This window comes from Mobula hypostoma, chromosome 4 (assembly GCF_963921235.1).
Source record: "Mobula hypostoma chromosome 4, sMobHyp1.1, whole genome shotgun sequence".
NCBI lineage: Eukaryota > Metazoa > Chordata > Chondrichthyes > Myliobatiformes > Myliobatidae > Mobula > Mobula hypostoma.
This window is the reverse complement of record NC_086100.1, coordinates 36,736,041-36,756,788: the sequence shown is the minus strand read 5'-3', so window position 1 is coordinate 36,756,788 and position 20,748 is coordinate 36,736,041. Positions and strand designations below refer to the sequence as shown.

The window sequence follows — 20,748 nt, the reverse complement described above, 5'->3', positions numbered from 1 at the left end:
AAGTTGCTATATAGACCATCTGGAATTCTACTCGGCACTCCCTACCTTGTTGAAATTTCACACACAATAAACCATTCAGCAAATTATTTAAGCATTTCCCATTTGATCTGCCTTCCTACAGTGGAGCTCAGCTTGTCCACAATGCCCAAGTTTAGCTCGAGAGTTCCCTCCAGCTGACTGATTTCCAGATAATAGTTTAAACCAAATAATCTGCAATCCCTGATCTTCCTGGTTTAGTATAAAGTACCTTTACAATTGAGTCTGCCATCTATTCCCTTTACTACCTTCAAATTGTCAGAGTCCTATTACACCATTAACACTAAATGAGATATTTACTCCAACCAAATAATGAGATGACCAAAAGAATTTTCTTTAGTCCCTGCAAAAAGCTCAGTTGCCTAACTTGTTACTCCATTGTCTTTTTCTGGTAACTGAAGTCAACCCAGAAGAGTTTTAAATTTATTACCTTATACATTTATTGTATTTTTATGAAAATGAATTTCCACTCCCATATGTTCCAGCCTCAGCGCATTAGTGGTTAAAATACTTATCCTGTACCTTTGTTACCTCTAAACTTGATCATTAAAATACACTTGGCCAACCTGCCTATTTCTATCTTCCAAAGACTCTAAGTTACTAATTTTGTCGTGTGTACACTAAATCACGAGAAGTTATGTTCGACTACAACTTTGTGTTCAATTTATTATCAGAATCAAAGATAAGGCAACTGATGAAATGAGAACTGGAATTTGAAAATGCAAGCTTTATGAATACAACAGCTTTTTTGTGGCAATAAAACCTTTTAGTATCACCATCAACTGGATGTAACTAGTACATAATTCTTACTCTCATGGAGGAATAACAACAGTTATATATATTTTACATTGCATTTAACATGGCATTATGTTCCAAGGTATTACAGAAGGGTATTATCAACAAAATTGGACACTGAACCATATAAAAGAGATACAAAGCCTCTGTGTCCAGCACATAACTGTCTGTAACTTCCGCCATCTCCAATGGGAACCCACCACTAAGCACATCTTTCTCACCACCGCCCCCCCCCCCACTTTCCGCTTTCTGCGTGGATCACTTCCGACGCGACTCTCTTGTCCATTCATCCCTCCCCACTGACCTCCCTCCTGGTACTTATCCTTGCAAGCCGAACAAGTGCTACACCTACCCCTACACCTCCTCCCTCATGACCATTCAGGGCCCCAAACTGTCCTTCCAGGTGAGGCAGCACTTCACCTGTGGGTCTGTTGGAGTCATCTACTGTATCTGCGGCGCCCAGTGTGGCCTCCTGCATATTGGTCAGACCCAACGTAGATTGGAAGAATGCTTCGCTGAGCACCTATGCTCCATCTGCCAGAAAAAGCAGGATCTCCTGATGGCACCCATTTCAATTCTACTTCTCAGTCCCATCCGTCAGTCCATGGCCACCTCTACTGTTGCAATGAGGCCACACTCAGGTTGTGGGAGCAACACCATATATATATTCCATCTGGGTAGCCTCCAACTGGATGACATAAACATCGTTTTCTGGTAATTGCCCCCCCCCCCTCAGCATTCTCCCATTTCTGTTTCCCTCTCACACCTTATCTTCTTACTTGCCTATCATCTCCCTCTGGTATTCCTCCTCTTCCCTCTCTTCCATCATCTTCTACCCTTTCTTATCAAGATTCCCCCTTCTCCAGTCCTTTATCTCTTTCACCAATCAACTTCTCAACTTACTTCACCCTTCCCCGCTCCTGGTCTCACCTACCACCTACCGCCTTGTACTTATTCCTCCCATCCCCCCACCCTCTTGCTCTGACTTCTCAACTTTTTTCCAGTCCTAATGAAGAGTCTCGGCGTTAAAATTTGACCATTTACTCTTTTCCACTGGCGCTGACTGGCCTGCTGAGCTCCTCTAGCAGTTTGTGTGTGTCACATATGAGACATCAGAGTGAATAACAAAAAGGACAAGATTGATTTTAAGAGAAGATTTATACTTCTTCAGTGTTGGCATCACTGGAAGAGGCTTCACAGTAGTGAACCTAAAAATGCAAACACGAGGAAATCTGCAAATGCTTGAAATTCAAGCAACACAAACAAAATGTTGTTGGAACATAGCAGGCCAGGCAGCACCTATAGAAAGAAGTACAACTGATGTTTCGGACCGAGACCCTTCGTCAGGACTAACTGAAAGAAGAGATAGTAAGAGATTTGAAAGTGGGAGGGGGAAGGGGAGATCCAAAATGATAGGAGAAGACAGGAGGGGGAGGGATGAAGCCAAGTGCTGGAAGGTTGATTGGCAAAAGGGATACAAGGCTGGAGAAGGGAGGGGATCATGGGATGGGAGGCCTAGGGAGAAAGACAGGGGGAGGGGAGCCCAGAGGAAGATGGAGAGCAGGCAAGGAGTTATTGTGTGAGGGACAGAGAGCAAAAAAGAGAGAGAGAGAAAAAAAAAGGGAAAACATAATAAACAAACAAACAAACAAATAAATAAATAAGGGATGGGGTAAGAAGGGGAGGAGGGGCATTAACAGAAGTCAATGTTCATGCCATCAGGTTGGAGGCTACCCAGATGGAATATAAGGTGTTGTTCCTCCAACCTGAGTGTGGCTTGCCTTAAATATGCTTAAGAAAGGAATTCAACAGCTGAGAGCTTTCCCAGCTGACTGCATACCTGCCAGTAGTAAAACAATTAAACTTGGAGATGATCAAGAGGCCAGAAATGGGATAATTAGAAGATTATGAGAATAAACAAGGTTACAAAACTCTAGATGAGTAAGATCAAGGGTGAATTTGAAAACAGTGAAAAGAATTTTGAAAGTAAGACCTTACTTTAGCTGTGTGCCAATGTAGGTCAGTAAGCAGAGGGGTGATGAGTTACTGAGATTTGGTCTACAATGAGACAAAGACAATAGTTTTAATCACAACAGCTAGACAATTGAATAATGGAAGCTGGCTTGGAAAGCATTAGAATGGACTATTAGGTAAAACAAAGGGGCTGATTATAGTGGGACTTACATCACCTGGAAAGTTTGTGGTATTGTACTCTAGGAGGTCACATTCAGGTAAAACATAGAGAGTAAATGGCAGGGGCCTAAGGTGAGTCGATGTACAGGGAAATCTTGGGGTGCATGCCCAGAGCTCCCTGAAAATGGTGACAGAAGTGGATAGGGTTGTGGAAAAACCCAATCGGTTTGCTTGCCTTCACAGGCTGAGACACTGAATATAAGAGTTGGGATAGCGTGTTGCAGAACATTGGTTAGACAGTGTATTAAGTACACTTCTGTCCATCATAGTCTATGAAGGACAGGGTAGCAATGCAGAGAGCGTAGAAGAGATTTACCAGAATATTGCCTGGAATGGAGAGGTGAGGTATTAAGAGAAATTGGAACACTTTCATTTGGAATACAGGATACAGGGGTGACCTTATAGTGGTTTACGTAATTGAGGGCAGAAGGCAGTCCAAAACTAGAGGTGAGAAATATATGAGATTTGAGGGGTAAGCTTATCAAACAGAGGGAGGTGAATATATGAAATGAGCCAGAGGAGGTAGTAGAGGGAGATACAATTACACTGTTTAAAAGGCAGTCAAATAGCTATCTGGATAGGAAAGGTGAAGTACTGTATATGGGCCTAACACAGGCAAATAGGATTAGCACACATGGAGGATGAGGTGGGCCATAAGCACCTGGTTCCACAATTCTCTGATGAAAGTTTTTTTTCAGCAGTTGAGATGTTGGGACTGTGCAAGTTTAAGGAGATAAAATATGAGGACAATAGGGTATTCTTATATTAAGAAAATACTCATAGGATTAAGTATCAAATTATGATAACAAAACTACCTAGTTCAGTCCCAGGAAGTTACAAGGGAAAGAGTTGATTTGAAGGTACTGTACAGAGTAAGACACAGAGATCAAAGACAATTGGCTTCTATCTTCATAATATTTAGATGAAGAATTTTTCTACTCCTGTATTACTGAATACTGGACAAGAGGTCAATGGAGGGGTCAAGATAAAACTATAAGACTATAAGATATAGGAGAATTAGGCCATTTGGCCCATTGTCGGCTCTGCCATTTCATCATGGCTGATCCAATTTTCCTCTCAGGCCCAAACTCCTGCCTTCTCCCCACAACCCTTCATGCCCTGAACAATCAAGAATCGATCAATCTGTGCCTTAAATATACTTAAAGACTTGGCCTCCACAGTTGCCTGTGGCAAAGAATTCCACAGATTCACCGCCCTCTGGCAAAATAAATTTCTCCTCATCTCCGTTCTAAAAGGTCGCCCCTCTATTCTCAGGCTGTGTCTTCTGGTCTTAAGACTCTCCCACCATAGGAAATATCCTCTGCATATCCATTCAATCAAGGCCTTTCACCATTTGTCAGGTTTCAATGAGGTCACCCCTCAGAGCCATCATTCGCTCTTCATATGACAAGCCATTCAATCCTGGAATCATTTTCGTTAACCTCCTTGGAATCCTCTCCAGTTCCAGCACATCCTTTCTAAGATAAGGGGCCCAAACCAGGCCTCACCAATGCTTTATAAGGTTTCAACATTACATCCTTGCTTTTATATTCCAGTCCTCTTGAAGTGAGTGCTAACATTGCATTTGCCAATGGTGATAACAAAGTAAAGCTGGACAGCTGGATGCCCAAGTCTACAAGTGAAACTGACACTCTATCAGTTGTTGTTGAGGATGCTGCTGATGGAATTACACTTCAGAATACTCACCACTGCTGGAGATGGGACATGGATACTAGGGACTGACCGTGGTCTCACATGATTAGCCAGATGACAGAGGACAACACCATCTGTAAGTGCTGTTCCAAGATCACCTGGGAGTGAAACCTTTAACCGTGATTCAATGTTCTGAAAAATAAATCAGTGAAAAATCTATAATGGTTAATTGTTTAGCAAATACATTTTATAAACAGTGTTGCAGAGGATTAAGTGATACACTTGAATTTTAGTTCTGCAACTTTGCTTAAATTCAAATAAAGTAATTTCATTTTACCATCTGATAGCTAAAACATTTTGTAATAATAAATATGGCCCTATTCCTAATGGATATATCAACACGAGATAAAAGCAGATTAATGTGGTAGTTCAGATGGTAGTTTCCTTAAAAATGGTTGATTTCAGAAATTAAAAGACTCATTTAAATACTTTATTGTGGGACACCAGAACTAAATGCTCAAAGTGGTAAGATTTTATTTCCCTAACTTGACAAGCACAAATTGCAACAGAGTAATATGTTTTTTTCCCCCCTTTCTATTCAGGCACAGCACTTGGGAATTGCTGGCAGTGCCAGTTGCATTAACTTTTTGGCTTGTCAGCCTATTTCAGAAGAGCCATGAGGTATAGAGATAGCAAGAGGTATGGAGGTGCATATAGAGTAGAGAGTCTCATGTTGTGGAGGTGGAGGGTGGTGCAGCTAATATAGCTGTTGCCTCACAACTCCAGAAACCCAGCTTCAATCCTGACCTTGTTTCTATCTATACTGAATTTGTATATTTTCCCCGTGACTACTATGATTTCTTCTGGGTGCCCTGGTTTCCTCCCACATACCAATGATGTGCAGATTTGAAGGCTGATTGGCTATTGTAAATTGCCTTTAACGTATAAGTGAGAGGAAGAATATAAAAGAGATAATGGGAATTTGGGGAGAAAAATTGGGATTATTGTAAATGATTAGTACATACTCAGTAGGCAGAAAGGCTTGTTCAGGATTCAATATTATTTAGTGCCATTTCAGTACACAAGTGTAAAGTAGGATGACATAATTGTTACTCTGGTTCCAAAGCAGCACAAAATAATACACAATAAGATGAAGAACACAATAATCTACCTACAGAAAAGATATAAATAAAATTGAAAGAGTGCAAAGAAAATTTACACAGACGTTGCTGGGACTTAAAGACCTGAGTATAGGGGAAGATTGAATAGGTTACAACTTTATTCCCTAGAGTGGAGATTTGATAGAGGTATACAAAATTATGAGGGGGTAAATGCAACCAGGCATTTTCTACTGAGGTTAGGTGAAACTACAACTATAGGTTATGGGTTAAGGGTGAAAGGTGAAATGTTTAAGGGGAACACGAGAGAGAACTTCTTCACTCAGTGGTTAGTTTCTGTGCTGTATGACTGGCAGGTGTCAACAAATCATTAAGCTTTATTCCAAGAGCACATTAAGCTTCCAGACTTTTGGCAATCTGAGGGAATGTGAATAAAAAGTACAGGCATCTTCCTTGCATTTATTTACATAAATACCATTCAGAATCATTCCATCATTAATTCATTAGTATGTTCCACGATCTATCATTAGATAATTTTCCTGTGGACTTGCTTACTGCAGGCCAATTGTGATGCTTCAATTGTGGTGGACAACTGTACAATTGATTACCTTCCTCAGTTGCTGCACTGCTCTCTGTTCATCCTCATATTGTTTTTGGTTCTGCAGCATCATCGGGATTTCAGAACCCTGACCAGGGTTTATAGAGGACGAAGCAGAAAAGTTCCCATCTAGAGAAAGAAAGGTTAATTGTGCGTAAGAAATTACCACAGGAACATTGCTGCTTGACATTCATATCAAGTATCTTATACATATTTATTGTTGAAATCCCTTTATAAATTCAATGGGGTGAAATAATTTCTAGCCTTAAGATACATTGTAACTCTTTTTAAAGGTATGATAGCCACATAAGGCATCGTGAACAAGGTATTAAAAATTAACCTGGGGCTAAATACACCGTCCTGCATAACAGTGAACAAAAGGATAATGGAAATAACAAAAAAATAAGAAATCGATGTACAACTTGATCATCTTTCTCTTCAACTTTTTGTTTTCTCTGATAGGCACTGAATTGTCAGACTTCTCCTCAATTGCTACATCTCAATTTAAACCAGACAACCATTGTTTATATGAAAGCCTGGACCATTTGATAATTTAATCTGGCATCAATAGGAACAAACCAATGATGAGAAAAAGGATCTACAACTATGTAAACCAGAAATTTCAATTCTAAAATTTTGAGGAGTCTGAACTGACATTTTTAATGCTAGACTGCAACATATTTTGCATTTCAGTACAGATCTCAATGAAGAAAAATCCCAGGTAATTCAGAGATATGTTCAAGCAAATGAAGACAGAAGGTGGCATCCATCATTAAAGACCCATACCATCTAGGCCATGCCCTCTTCTCGTGACTACCATCAGGGAGGAGATACAGAAGCTTGAAGACCAATACTCAACTTTTTAGAAACAGCTTCTTCCATTTCTGAACGGTCCATGAATCCATGAACACTACCTCACTATTTATTTGTTTCTTGCATATTTATTATTAACCTCGGAATCTTTTAAGTACTACACTGTAGCCGCAAAACAACAAATTTCACAATATATGTCAGTAGTAATAAACCAGATTCTGATTTTGAATAAAGGAGATATTTGTAGCTATGATGAAAGTGGTGTCAAGAACATCCTGACAGGAGGCAGAGATTTAAAAAAGTAATTTCAGATCTGTTCCCAATGCAACCCAAAGTATATTTGCCAATGATGTCTCTATAGTAATGCAGGGGCACCTAAATGTTAAGTGCTTGTTATTTACACATGAAACAACAAAGAAGAAAAAAAAACCTTTGTGAAAGTGGGAATCAAAATTCATCCCTACTTAAAGAATTTTCTCCCAAGGCATATTTCAATGTGTGATCTACATTTGTACTTGATTTTATCATATGATTTCCTGAACTCCTTTATTCTCAAGTGTATTAAATGTTCTTAGCAAATCTCAGGAATTCTTCAGGGTAGTGTCCTAGGCCCAACCATCTTCAGCTATTTCATCAATGACCTTTCCTTCAATAGTTAAGTCAGAAGGAGGGATACTTGCCTATTGCACAATGTTCAGCTCCATTTGTGAATCCTCAGATAATGAAGTAGTGCTCATATCAGGAATGTGACAGAGTATTCTCCACTTGCCCAGATGATTGCAGCTTCTCAATAACACACTGGCTTAACATGGTAACTGGCTTGACAGGAATCTCATCCAGAACCATCCACCCACTGACAAATAGTAGCAGTACAATGTACCATTTACAGGATATACTGCACAAAGATTCCTTAGCGTGCACCTTTCAAACCCATGACCTCTACAAACTCGAAGAATAAAGACAGTGAAAGTATGGGAACACTACCAATCAGAAGTTGCTCCAAGTCACAAATTATCCTGACTTAGAAACATATGACTGTTCCTTCATTGTCACTGGATCAAAATCCTGGAGCTCCTTCGCTGACAGAATTGTGCATACACCCACACCTGCAGTGGTACAAGAAGGCAGCTCACCAACACATCCTCAAGGGCAATTAGGATGGACAAAAAATACTGACATAGCCCATAGAGTTCATATTCCTCCAATGCATAAGAAAATGAAGTATCATTTTCTGTTGATGCATGTCACCTACTGTTTACAGAAATATTGCACATTCGGAGAGAAACAAGGAATTGCATGACAATCAGTGTTAATGACACTATTTCCTGTGCTCCACTGAACAATGCGAAATTTACTTACCTTTTTTCATTTCATCACGCATGGTTGCTCTCAAGAGAAAGCTTTCAGGTCGGTTAGGTTGCATGGCCTGCTTGTAAACATTGGGGGAAGAACCAGGATAAGGAAGACCAGGTTGGACTGCAGACAGATATCAGAGGATATAAATGAGCAGAACTGAATGCTAAAATTAAGCAGCAGAGTTTAATTAACAATCAGTACGAGCAGGGGGAGAGGGGAGGAGGAGAGAGAGGAAAGGGAGAAGGATTGGGAGGAGGAGGGGGATTGGGGGGAGTGGGAGGGGCAGGGAGAGGGGAGAGGGGTTGGGGAGGGGGAGGGAGAGGGGGGAGGGAGAGGTGGAAGGGAGAGGGGGAGATCTTTTTAATGGTGAGGACTTAGCTATTGATTCACACCTTATGTTCATATTTTTATATATTCAAAATATTAATTTTCCAAAACCTGTTGTTTTCAATTTTGATATTTCAATAATTCTACTTCTGGCAACTTTTATTTGTTTTCTGAAATTGGTTACGTATACCCAATTTTTCTGCAGCTTGTAGTCATTTTGCACTAGACTCAAAAGTATATTATTTTTATTTTCTGTTGTCAAGAGATTCTGGACTCCTGAAACTATCTGTAGGCTAATTCACCAATGCATGCCACTTACCATGTACTAGACTGATACAATTCCGCCTTGGGCTGAATGACTATAGAGACAAGTGAATTATACCAAGATATTCTCAATGATACAAGTAAATTAAACACACGTCAAAGTGGGAAACCTGTCTCAAAGATTAGATAATTTTTGTAATTGTAGCCCACCACCAGTCTACCTAGAAATGTGAAGGTAGATATTTTTAGGATTTTCAAGATCAGAGATTGTGAATAGATTAATGGAGGGGTTTTCAGAGCTTTACAAAAAACATGTGCCATTATCAGTCCCATAATCACTGTCTTATGACCAGGTGGATAATATAATGCTGACGCTGAATTTTGATCCTTATCTCAGATGCTTATTACAATGCAACATTGTTTAAAAACAAGTAAATGTTTTATTTGACATCAAATGAAGGAAACAAAAAATACATAATTTTATTGTGCATACAAATAGAGGAACAACTGTTTTTGTGATAGTTTGCAATGGTTTTTCTCTTACCAGTATGGGCAGATGATTGGGTAGTTACATTCGGTGACATGGGTGCTTTGTCTTCATTCTGAGGAAAAAGACAAGATTTTTAAAAACTAATAAAAGATTAGTTGCACAGAGACTAAAAGTAGTCTAAAAATGTGGAGCCTCTCTGCAATACATTTTACTTTCTTTTCAACATTGAGCCACACTGACATCTTGATACTCCTTCAGAGTAAAGTGGTGAATTAAAGTGTAAACTGAACTAAGAATTAGTTTATTCTGCAATAATTTTTGGTTATATATAAAAGTTAATTAAAGTTAAAAGCTTAAGCTATGCCATTGTGTTTTGCATGCCACAGTCAAAACAGATTTAGTAGTATTGGCCGAACAGCCTGCTAAGGGCCTGACTGAAGAGACTTGATCAATGTCATTTACTTCCCGCTCAAACCAGTTCTAATATGCATTCACTCAAAGTACAATACAACCTAACATGCATCACAACAAGTTACAGAAACTCCACCACATAGTAAAATCTGAAAATACTAGGCCTCCCAAGTTATTATCAATCATTTTCAGCTGGGAAACAGAGCAAGGGAATAAGAATAGATTAGCAAACACGAGAAAATCTGCAGATGCTGGAACCTTTAATAATAGATTAGGCTAGGTGAAGCATCCTCTGGAATAGATAAAGATCACTATGCAGGTATGTAACAATTGAACTGGGTCTTGGATGAAATACTTAACGGCAATAAGTACCTAAAAATTACAGCACAGCTGGTTAATATTTTGTAAAAGTATAAATAATTAATCTGAAAGCAAAACCTAAACTGTAGCAACTTCCGAAAGCACCCATTATAAAGGACGCAAACACGAGGAAATCTGCAGATGCTGGAAATTCAAGCAACACACACAAAAAAATGCTGGTGAACGCAGGAGGCCAGGCAGCATCTAGAGCTGTGTTCACCAGCATTTTTTGTGTGTGTTGCACTGGCTCTGTTGCCCAATTAATGCACACATTATCTGGAGGGTACTGAGATGAGTGCAATTGTATTCCATCTCCGTAAGCTTCCAATTAACAATTCCAAAATATTCTCAAACAGATCATATGCACCAGCTTGGTTTATAATAACTATTTTCATACAGCTATAGGATATTTGTGAGCAGGTTTGCTAGAACTGTTGGGGAGGGTTTAAATTAATTTGGTAGGGGATGGGAACAGAAGTGATAGAGCTGAAGATGGAGCAATTGGTATACAAGTCAATTCAGTGCATAGTGAGACTGAAGACAGGCAGATGATAAGGCAAAATTGCAGTCAGTGGATGAGTTGAAGTGTAAAACGAGGGCAAAATCAAAAAGGCTGATGAATACAGGACTGAAGGTGTTGTATTTGAATGCATGCTGTAAACAGAAAAAAGTAGATGATCTTGTAGCGCAGTTAGAGATTGGCAGGTATGATGTTATGGGCATTACTGAGTCATGGCTGAAAGAAGATCATAGTTGGGAGCTGAACATCCAAGGATACACCTTGTATTGAAAGGACAGACAGGTTGACAGAGGGGGATGGGGTAACTCTTTTGGTATAAAATGAAATCAAATCCTTAGAAAGAAGTGACATAGGATTGGAAGGTGTAGAATCCTTGTGGGTAGAGTTAAGAAACTGCAAGGATAAAAGACTGTGGTGGGCCTCCAAACAGTAGCCAGGAAGTGGGATATAAATGACAATGGGAGATAGAAAAGGCATGTAATAAGGGCAATTTTATGATAGTCATGGAGGATTTCAATATGCAGGTAGATTGGGAAAATCAAGTTAGTGCTGGATCCCAAGAGAGGGAATTTATAGAATTCCTATGAGATAACGCTTGAGAGCAGCTTGTGGTTGTGCTCACTAAGGGAAAGGCAATTCTGACCGGGTGTTGTGTACTGAACTATATTTGATTAGGGAGGTTAAGGTAAAGGAACCATTAGGAGGCAGTGATCATAATATGATAGGTTTCACCCCGCAGTTTTGAGAAAAAAAAAGATAAAGTCAGAGGTATCATTATTACAGTGGAGAAAGGTGAATTAAAGAAGCATGAAAGAGGAGCTGGCCAAGGTCGATGGAAGGGGACATTATCAGGGATGATGGCAGAACAGCAATGGCTGGAATTTCTGGGACAATTTGGAAGGCACAGGATAGATAAACGTCAAAGATGAAGAAGTATTTTAAAGGGAGAATGATACAACTGTGGCTGATAAGGGAAATCGAGGACAGCAGAAAAGCAAATGAGAAGGCTTACAATACAGCAAATTTTAGTGTAAGTTAGAGGATTGGGAAGCTGTACAATCCAACAGAAGGCAACTAAAAAAGCTACAAGGAGAGAAAAGATGAAATATGAAGGTAAGCTAGCCAATAACGTAAAAGAGGATACCAAATGTTATTTTTATAAATCAGATATATATATATAGTAAATGAGAGACATGAGTGAATATTGAACCGCTGGAAGATGACTATGGCAAGGTAGTAATGGGGGGGGGGGGGAGAGACAAAGAAATGGCAGACCAACTGAATAAGCATTTTGCATCAGCCTTCACTGTGGAGGACAATAGCAGTATGCCAGAAATTCAAGAGTGTCAGAAGGCAGAAGTGAGTGTACTTGCTACTGCTAAGGAGACGGTGCTTGGGAAATTGAAAGTTGTGAAGTTAGGATCAGATGGACTGCCCCCCCCCCCCCCGGGTTCGGAAAGAGGTAGCTAAAGAGACTGTGGAGGCATTAGTAATGATCTTTCAAGAACCACTAATTTCTGGAATGGTTCCAGAGGACTGAAAAGTTGCAAAAGTCACTCCACTCTTGAAGAAAGGAGGGAGATAGAAGAAAGGAAATTATAGGCTAGTTAGCCTGACTTCAGCAGTTGGGAAAATGTTAGAGTCAATTATTAAGGTTTTGGGGTACCAGGAGGCACATGATATAGCAGACCAAAGTCAGCATTGTTTCTTTAAAGAGAAATCTTGCCTAATAAATCTATTGGAATTCTTTAAAGAAATAACAGGCAGGATACACGAAGGAGTCAATGGCTGATGGTTCCTTGGAGTTTCAGAAGGCCTTTGAGAAGGTGCTGCACATGAGGCTGCTTAACAAGATAACCCATGGTATGACAAGAAAGACTGGCAGGAGACAAACAGTGGGAATAAAGAGGGCCTATTCTGGTTGGTTGCTGGTGACTAGTGGTGCATGGCCAAGTTTGCCAACGGTACAACAGGTGGAGAGCAGATAATGCTGAGGAAGCATGGAGCCTGCAGAAGGACTAAGACAGCTTGGGAGAATGGCCAAAGAAGTGGCAGATGGAATATAGTATATGGTCATGCACTTAGGGAGAAGGAATAAAGGCACAGACTGTTAATCCAAGGTTCATCCAATGTCCATCAACTGTGCAAGGTTGGAAAACTGTTCATTTTGAAGTACAAATGCCAACATTTGAGCAAAGTTTGAAATCAGTTTGGATTTAGTTTTTTCTTGCACGGAAAATTTGAAATCACTGAACTGTCTAACTATTACAGTATTTTCAGCTAGAAAATCATGATATTTTAGACATAAGGCATTAACTTATTCATTGCCAAATATGAAGTCACAACCTGCAATTGTGGAGAAATCAAAAGCTGACCATTCTTGTACCTCATCTTCAGGAAACCTTTCTTCTAAATGAACTCAAAGACTATTTATAAAAGTCAACAGCGAACTTGTATCTACTGTGATGTTTTTTTCACGTTGTTAGCTTAGCAAAACTTTAACTTTGTCACTCCACAAAACATTGTCTCCCAGACACTGCTTTCTTATCTTCTTAATTTTGCCTTGCGCAAAATGAAGTGAATCAATCGGTGTCAGGCCACTCTTTTGCAGAATCTTGCACAGTGCAGCCAGTTCGTAAAAGACATCACTTAAAACCTGTAAAGCTACTTTATATGTGATGTTTATCAACTTCTTGTGACAGTATTTAGCCACAGGGTCAGTTGACTGATCTTTTTCAATAAAAACTTAGTAAGCTATCTATAGGATTTGAAACAGATCTTTGTAAGCTTTACGATATGAACACTGTCCGCCAACGATGGCTGCCGCTGTGGTGCAGCTGTACAAACCGGAAAAGGAAAGGTGAGGTGACATAAATTAGTGACGTGCATTGTGGTATTTGAAAAAACGACTAACTTGTTAACAGCAACATTTAGCTAAAAGATTATTTTCAATAATTATTAATTACAACATTATTTTAGGTAACTAACCTTTTGTGTGCACATTAATTTCCTTTGTGCGCTGGTTGAAAAACGTGTGCGAGTACGTGCGCATATGTGCACAGCTTAGAGGGAACATAGGTGCTGGCATTGGAGTACGACCAGAGGGAGTTCACGAGCATGATTCCAGGAATGAAAGTGTTAATGAATGAGGAGTGTTTGATGCCTCCGGGCCTGTATTCACTGGAATTTAGAAGAATGAGGGGAGATCTCATTGAAACCTATTGAATATTAAAAGGTCTAGATAGAGTGGACATGGAGAAGTTGTTTCCTATAATGGGTGAGTCTAGGATCAGAGGGCACAGCCTCAGAATAGAGGACTGTGCACTTAGAACAGAGTTGATGACAAATTTCTTTTGCCTGAGGGTGGCGAAACTATGTAATTCATTGACAAGCGTGGAGGCCAAATCATTGAGTATGTTTAAAGTAGAGGTTCATAGGTTCTTGTTTACTCAGCGTCAAAGGTTACAGGGAAAATGTAGGAGAATGGAATTGAGAGGGATAATAAGTTAGCAATGATGGAATGTCAGAGCAGATTCATTAGGCTAAGTGGCTTAATCCTACTCCTATGTCTTATAGTCGAAAAGTAGGTTTTATACAATATACACTTTTATGACAATAAAGTTAAAATACCTAAAGAGATATGAAGGCACCAGTAAAAGAATGCTTTTATGTCTTGTACCGACTGGTGACAAAAGATCAAGAGTAACTGCCAAAAAGTAAAATGTTAAGATAAAGCTGAGGAGCAGCAGTTATGACTGAAATAGTTTTAAAGATTTCTACATGATCTAAAACTAAACAATGATTCAGAAATAACTCAGAATGTGAAGTAATTAATGGTGTCTTCTATATTATGTTTAGAAATTACAAGGTGTTTCCAGATCAACATGGCCTGTTCCATTCTTATGGCTTGTTCCTTATACAGAACATGGTATTGGAAAATATTGATCTGCCATGTGCAGTGAAATGACAATGGATTTTTTATTGCGAAGGATCAGAGCAGGAGAAGACATCTATAAAGATGAAATCTGAGTGTATACTGTATAAAATGAGCTGTACAGTGGCATAACTAGAACAGCCATTTCCTCACTGTGCCAGATCTTGGGGACTGACTGTGTAGAATTTGCACATTCTCCGTGACCACTTGGATTTCCTTCCAAACACCAAAGTCTTTAAATCAGTTGCGTCTAGTGCACAGGTGAGTGGTAGAATCTGGAGGTAGTTGATGAGAATGTGGGAAGAAAAAACTGGGATTAAATGGGTGCTTGATGGTCAGCATGGACTCTGTTAGCTTAAGAACCTGCTTTTATGCTGTAGCTCTCTATTGCTCTATGATAATATGTTCAAACACCAGCAAGCTTCAATTTCAAACACCTGAAATAGGAGAGACATTGTTTAATGCTTTTTTGCCTAGACATAACAGAGACATAATTTACATGCTAATATAAACAGATCTACTGCCCCAGAGGAATAAATAATCAGCAGATTTTCCTAAATTTAAGGTACTAACAGACAAACAGAATATTGTATCATAAAATCTTCTAAAATTATAGTTAAGATATTCTTAATTTAAGACACAAGTCATGTGGCAATGTAAGCATTTGAAACACACTCAACAATATTCACAAGTGTAATACAAACAGCAAAGTGGCCCACCACATTTTCTCTGGAACTATGCAGGTTGTGTGCATTGCTTACCTGCATGGGTACACTGGAAACATTCACACAGCCTAATGACACAAAGGCAAAGTGTTGCAGAATTTTAACAGCACAGTCGTCGTCGTCATGGCTATCCCTTGAGGTCGAGAATGATGGTCTTTGTTCTGTTGATCTAGTTATGGGCTCTCAAGTGGCTTATGAGTCCAATCTTGGCTTTGAAAGTTCTTCCGCATTCAGGACAGGTAGTTCCCGGTGGCGGATCGGGCTTTGGTTGTTGCTGCCTCTTTTTCCATTTTCTTCTCTTTTCTTCTAATTCTGCACATCTGTTGGTTTCGAAAGTTGCTGTTCCTTCTCAGATGATGGCTTGCCAGAGTTTCCTGTCCTTGGCATTGGTTTCCCAATTGTTGATGTCAATGTTACATTTCTTCATGTTGGCTTTTAAGACATCTTTGAATCTCTTCTGTTGTCCGCCTCTTTTACATTTGCCTTCTTTAAGCTGGGAGTAGATTTGTTTTGGCAGACATTCGTCTTTCATCTGAACAACATGACCGCTCCATCTTAGTTGGTTCTTGATGACGTAGGCTTCAATGCTTGTTGTTTTTGCTTCATTTAGCATGCTGACGTTGGTTCTTCTATCCACCCAGCTGATATTTAAGATGTTTCGAAGACAGTGTTGATGGAACTCTTCAAGTGCCTTCAGATGTTGTTGGTATGTTGTCCAGGTTTCTGATGCATACAGGAGTGTTGGGATTACCACTGCTTAGTACACTAACATTTTGGTGTCTGTTTGAACCATCAATTGGTGTAGAACCATCAATTCAACTTGGCAAAACAACCCTGGAAAACGTGAACCACTTTCCATATCTTGGAATTCACCTCTCCTCCAATGTCAACCCTAATGACGAGATCCAACATCGTCTTAAATGCACTGGAACAGCTTTTGGATATCTCCAAACACAAGTCTTTCATGATCTTGACATCCAAACAGCACAGTACAGGCTCTTCGGCCCACAATGTTTGTGCCAACCATTTAACCTATTTTGAGATTTATTTAACCCTTCCTTCCGATATAGCCCTCCATTTTTCTATCATCCATGTGCCTATCTAAGGCTACGCCCACACTTGACCAGATAATTTTGAAAACGCCGGTTTTGCATAAAAACGACAGGCGTCCACACCAGGCGTTTTTGAAAATACCTCCGTCCACATTAAAACGGGTATTTGGGCGAATCTCCTCCTACTGGGCATGCGCAGGACACACAGAAAACAAGCGACGAGGAAACGGTATACTTGGTGCACATTTGTCCAGTTACAGACTAGAAAAACTTAAAAGGAAATTGACAAACGAAAGACTTGGTGCGCGTTTGTCCAGAAACATTTCCTACAGCCATAGTCTCTTCACCGATGAAAGGGACAACAGCTACAACTAAATGCAATAAGGCTTGTTACTGGGCAAAAGTGAAATTTGCTGTTATCTCATTTGTTTGCCTTTACTTTTGCCATGTCTTTGTGTATTATTTTGCTGTATTTAACATGCAATAAAACGACTTACTGGGCAAAAGTGACAATTGCATCTATTGAATGTCTACACAAGCAATACATTAATAAAGCACCTTGTTAAATGTATAAAACATGTCTGCATCAGTGTTATCTTGTATTTCCATACAATGTTACATTAGGCTGTCATACATCTACTGTCAGATATTTTTTTCCAAAACTATACTTTATTCAGAAATATTACAAAATAAATTTATTTACATAAAAATCATCCATTGACTCTGAGTCCTTATTCAATAAATAAAGTTATTTACAATAAATCATGCATTCTCAGTCCTTATTCAAAATAAAGATGGTTACAATAAATCATTCGTTGACTCAAACTTTAATTGTTGATGTGGTGTGGAGGTTGCGTTCAAGAAAACAATGAAATGCCGCTCTGCCACCACCATTTGTTCCGGCACATCATGACAGCATTTTTAAAATTAGCTGGTTACCCCGTACACACTACAATGCCCAACCAGCGTTTTCAGATTTAAACACTCTGGAGAGTGTTTTAGAAAAGCTCCGTTTTTGGGGGAGGAAAACACTGTTTCAGTGTGGACGGAGGGTCAAAACGAAGAGAAAAAGCTTCGGTTACGGATTTATCCAGTCTAGTGTGGACGTAGCCTAAGAGTTTCTTAAAAGCAGCTAATTTATCTGTCTCTACCACCTCAGCAGCACATTCTACACACCTACCACTCGCTGTATAAAAAACATATCTGACATCCTAAGGAATTATGTTCCTCATAAAACCTTAAAGTTATGCCCTCTCACATTAGCTATTTATGTTGTGGGAAAAAATCTCTAGCTAGCCATTCGATCGATGTCTCTTTAACTTGTATAACTCTATCAATTCACTTCTTGTCCTCCTTCTCTCCAAAGAGAAATGCCCCAGATCGCTCAACCTATCCTCATAGGGCATGCTCTCTAATCCAGGCAACATCCTGGTAAATCTCCTGTGGATCCTCGCTGAAGCATCCACACCCTGATAATGAGGCGACCAGAACTGAATGCAATATTCCAAGTACTGCAGAATACTTCAATTTTGCTGGGAGTATGCTGGTAGATTCCTGTGCAAAGTGTCAGTACAAGCTCAACAGTGGAGATATAAGTGGGAGTAGCTCCCTAATACTTGTAATGGTGAATCAGCTTGAGCATCTGTGCCCACTTAGAACATAGGAAGTTCAATATTTTCAAAGGAGGAAACCAGCTGTAAGGTATAAATATTTTTGCTTTTTTTTATATAAAAAGGAAGTAATATACTTTTGAATGTTTTAAATGTCTTTGCTTCTTTTGTAATATATTTAACAATTTCTGCATTTGAAATTTCTTTTTTAAATAGTTCACTTAATTTTTGGTCTTGGGAAGTTTCTGAAATGCATCTAAATGTTAGATATGTTCAGTTTTACTTGACTCCAATTTTGTAGCTGTTTCATAGGCATGATTTGTGCTGAACCACACCCTTCTTCATACAACAGGGTTTAATACCCAGAAGGCTCTACCGCAACATAGGTCAATACCGAGACAGGGTAACAGCTACAGTCAACATGCTTTCTTCAGTGGATATCAGAGTGGAACTCACTGATGACCACAAAATTGATACCATTTTTCTCTTAAGTCCTCAGAAATGTATATGGGCATGGCTCACAAGGTCAGAATTTTTTGCACATTCATAATTGTCCTTAAGATAGTGATAACGAGCCTGTCACTTTGACTGCAAAGGTCCATGTATTGAACTTATTCCAAATTTTGATGCAGCAATGATAAAGGAATTGCATTCAGGACAGAATAGTACTCAGGAAGTAATCAACTTCCTAGATCTTCTATGGCAATGAATAGCTGAGATTGTGTATAAGGTGCCAACGATGCTGGAAATATTGGACAACGATGCTTTGTCCAGTATTTCATCAAACGTCTTCAGTTTTGCTGCAGCTGTATTTATCTTGGTACACAGAGTGTACTGCGTAACATTTTCAGATAAAATTCTTCTGCTTTGCTCCTTTTACATACCTTGCAGCACACGGTCCAAGCTGATTTACAGCAAATAAAATGTCTGAAGCATATCTGCTGAACTAATACAAGCACAGTAGTGACCTGTACATAAGTAGACACGTCAATGTATTTCAATCAGAACATTTATTGTTCAAGAATACTGATTCAATAAATCAGTGTTTACCAGAATAATCTCCATGACCTTGTTTCAGTCCAGGAACTGCTGAGCGCCACTGTTTAGTTGTTCATCACTATTTATGATCAAATTGCTTCAAAACCACTGTTGTCCCCTGGCATGATAATAATAGCATCATGAAGAATGTCCTGGTGTATAGTTTGTGTATTGTCTATGCCTTTTTCTCTTAAGTCGTCAGAAGTGTATGTACATGGACATGGCCTGCAAGGTCAGATTTTTTTTTTTGCACATTCACCATTGCTTTTAATATAGTCTGTCACTTTGACTGCAATGAACATACTGCCAAGAGCTGTAACAGTTACATAATTTTGATGTTGCTGATGATCCACAGTGTCTCATGGATGTGCAAATTATAGTTCCCATAACTGTTCTCGTTCTGTAACATTTAGCACAATGATAAAGTCACATACAATGGTACTACTTGGTACGAAGATGGTGCTTGAGGCACAAATTTAGTAGGTTGTATTCCAACTAATACATGAATAAATACATCTGTCTCAACTGGACTCTTGGAAGCAAGGTTATCTGAATTTTGTCCTCCTCCTGGTTTTTTCATCATCTGAAGCTAACCAGTCCAACAGCAGTTACTTTCAGACTGCCCTGGTTGGCAATGTCATCTCCAAGCCTCGAGAGATAGCCCAGCAATAATACAACATAACTTTTCAACGTGGTACTTTCTTGTCATACAGTCCAAGGAGATGTAAGGGGTAAGTTTTGTCTTGCAGAGAGTAGTGAGTGCGTGGAATGGGCTGCCGGCAACGGTGGTGGAGGCAGATGCAATAGGGTCTTTTAAGAGACTTTTGGATAGGTACATGGAGCTTAGAAAAATAGAGGACTATGGGTAACCCTAGCAATTTCTAAGGTAGGGACATGTTCCACACAACTTTGTGGGCCGAAGGGCCTGTATTGTGCTGTAGGTTTTCTATGTTTCTAATATTTAGGATGCTCATGGCTAATGCACTACCAATGGGACGGATATATCTGGTGACAGACAGGTGTGAATCTGAGAGTATAATTATGTCAGGCTGATGTTAACATAATCTGCAATTCAGATTTCCCAATTTATACATGTTCAAAAATTTTCCAGGTAGTATATCCAAGATGGAGAATGAGACTGATAGATTTGTGGATATTAATAGAATCAAAGGATGGAGTGCTTAGGGTAGAAAAGGTACTTAAGACATAGAACATACAATGACTTTATTGAATTCATTGATCAAGGGGCCATATGACTTCCTGCTTCCACTAATAATAAGTTCATATACTAGAAAGGCGGCTACATCAGGTTTGGACAGATTAGGAGAATGGGCAAAAATGCACATGGCATATGGAATACAGTGTAGAGAGTATACGGTCATGCGCTTTGGTAAAAGAAATAAAGATGCAGATTATTCTCTGAATGAGGAGCAAATTCAGAAATCAGAGGTGCAA

General features: G+C 39.3%; 1 protein-coding gene across 6 annotated transcripts in view; it reads right to left on the bottom strand.

Annotated features, from left to right (window-relative positions):
* LOC134345247 (DISP complex protein LRCH3-like) overlaps positions 1 to 20,748 on the bottom strand; it is a 139,825-nt gene that overhangs the window by 13,142 nt on the left and 105,935 nt on the right. For all 6 annotated transcript variants that reach the window (XM_063045614.1, XM_063045616.1, XM_063045615.1 and 3 more), the window contains 4 exons: positions 9,698 to 9,755; positions 8,566 to 8,682; positions 6,404 to 6,522; positions 4,732 to 4,869 (listed from right to left, as the gene is read on the bottom strand). In XM_063045614.1, the coding sequence (XP_062901684.1) occupies positions 4,732 to 4,869; positions 6,404 to 6,522; positions 8,566 to 8,682; positions 9,698 to 9,755 (432 nt within the window). The remainder of the gene's footprint in view (positions 1 to 4,731; positions 4,870 to 6,403; positions 6,523 to 8,565; positions 8,683 to 9,697; positions 9,756 to 20,748) is intronic.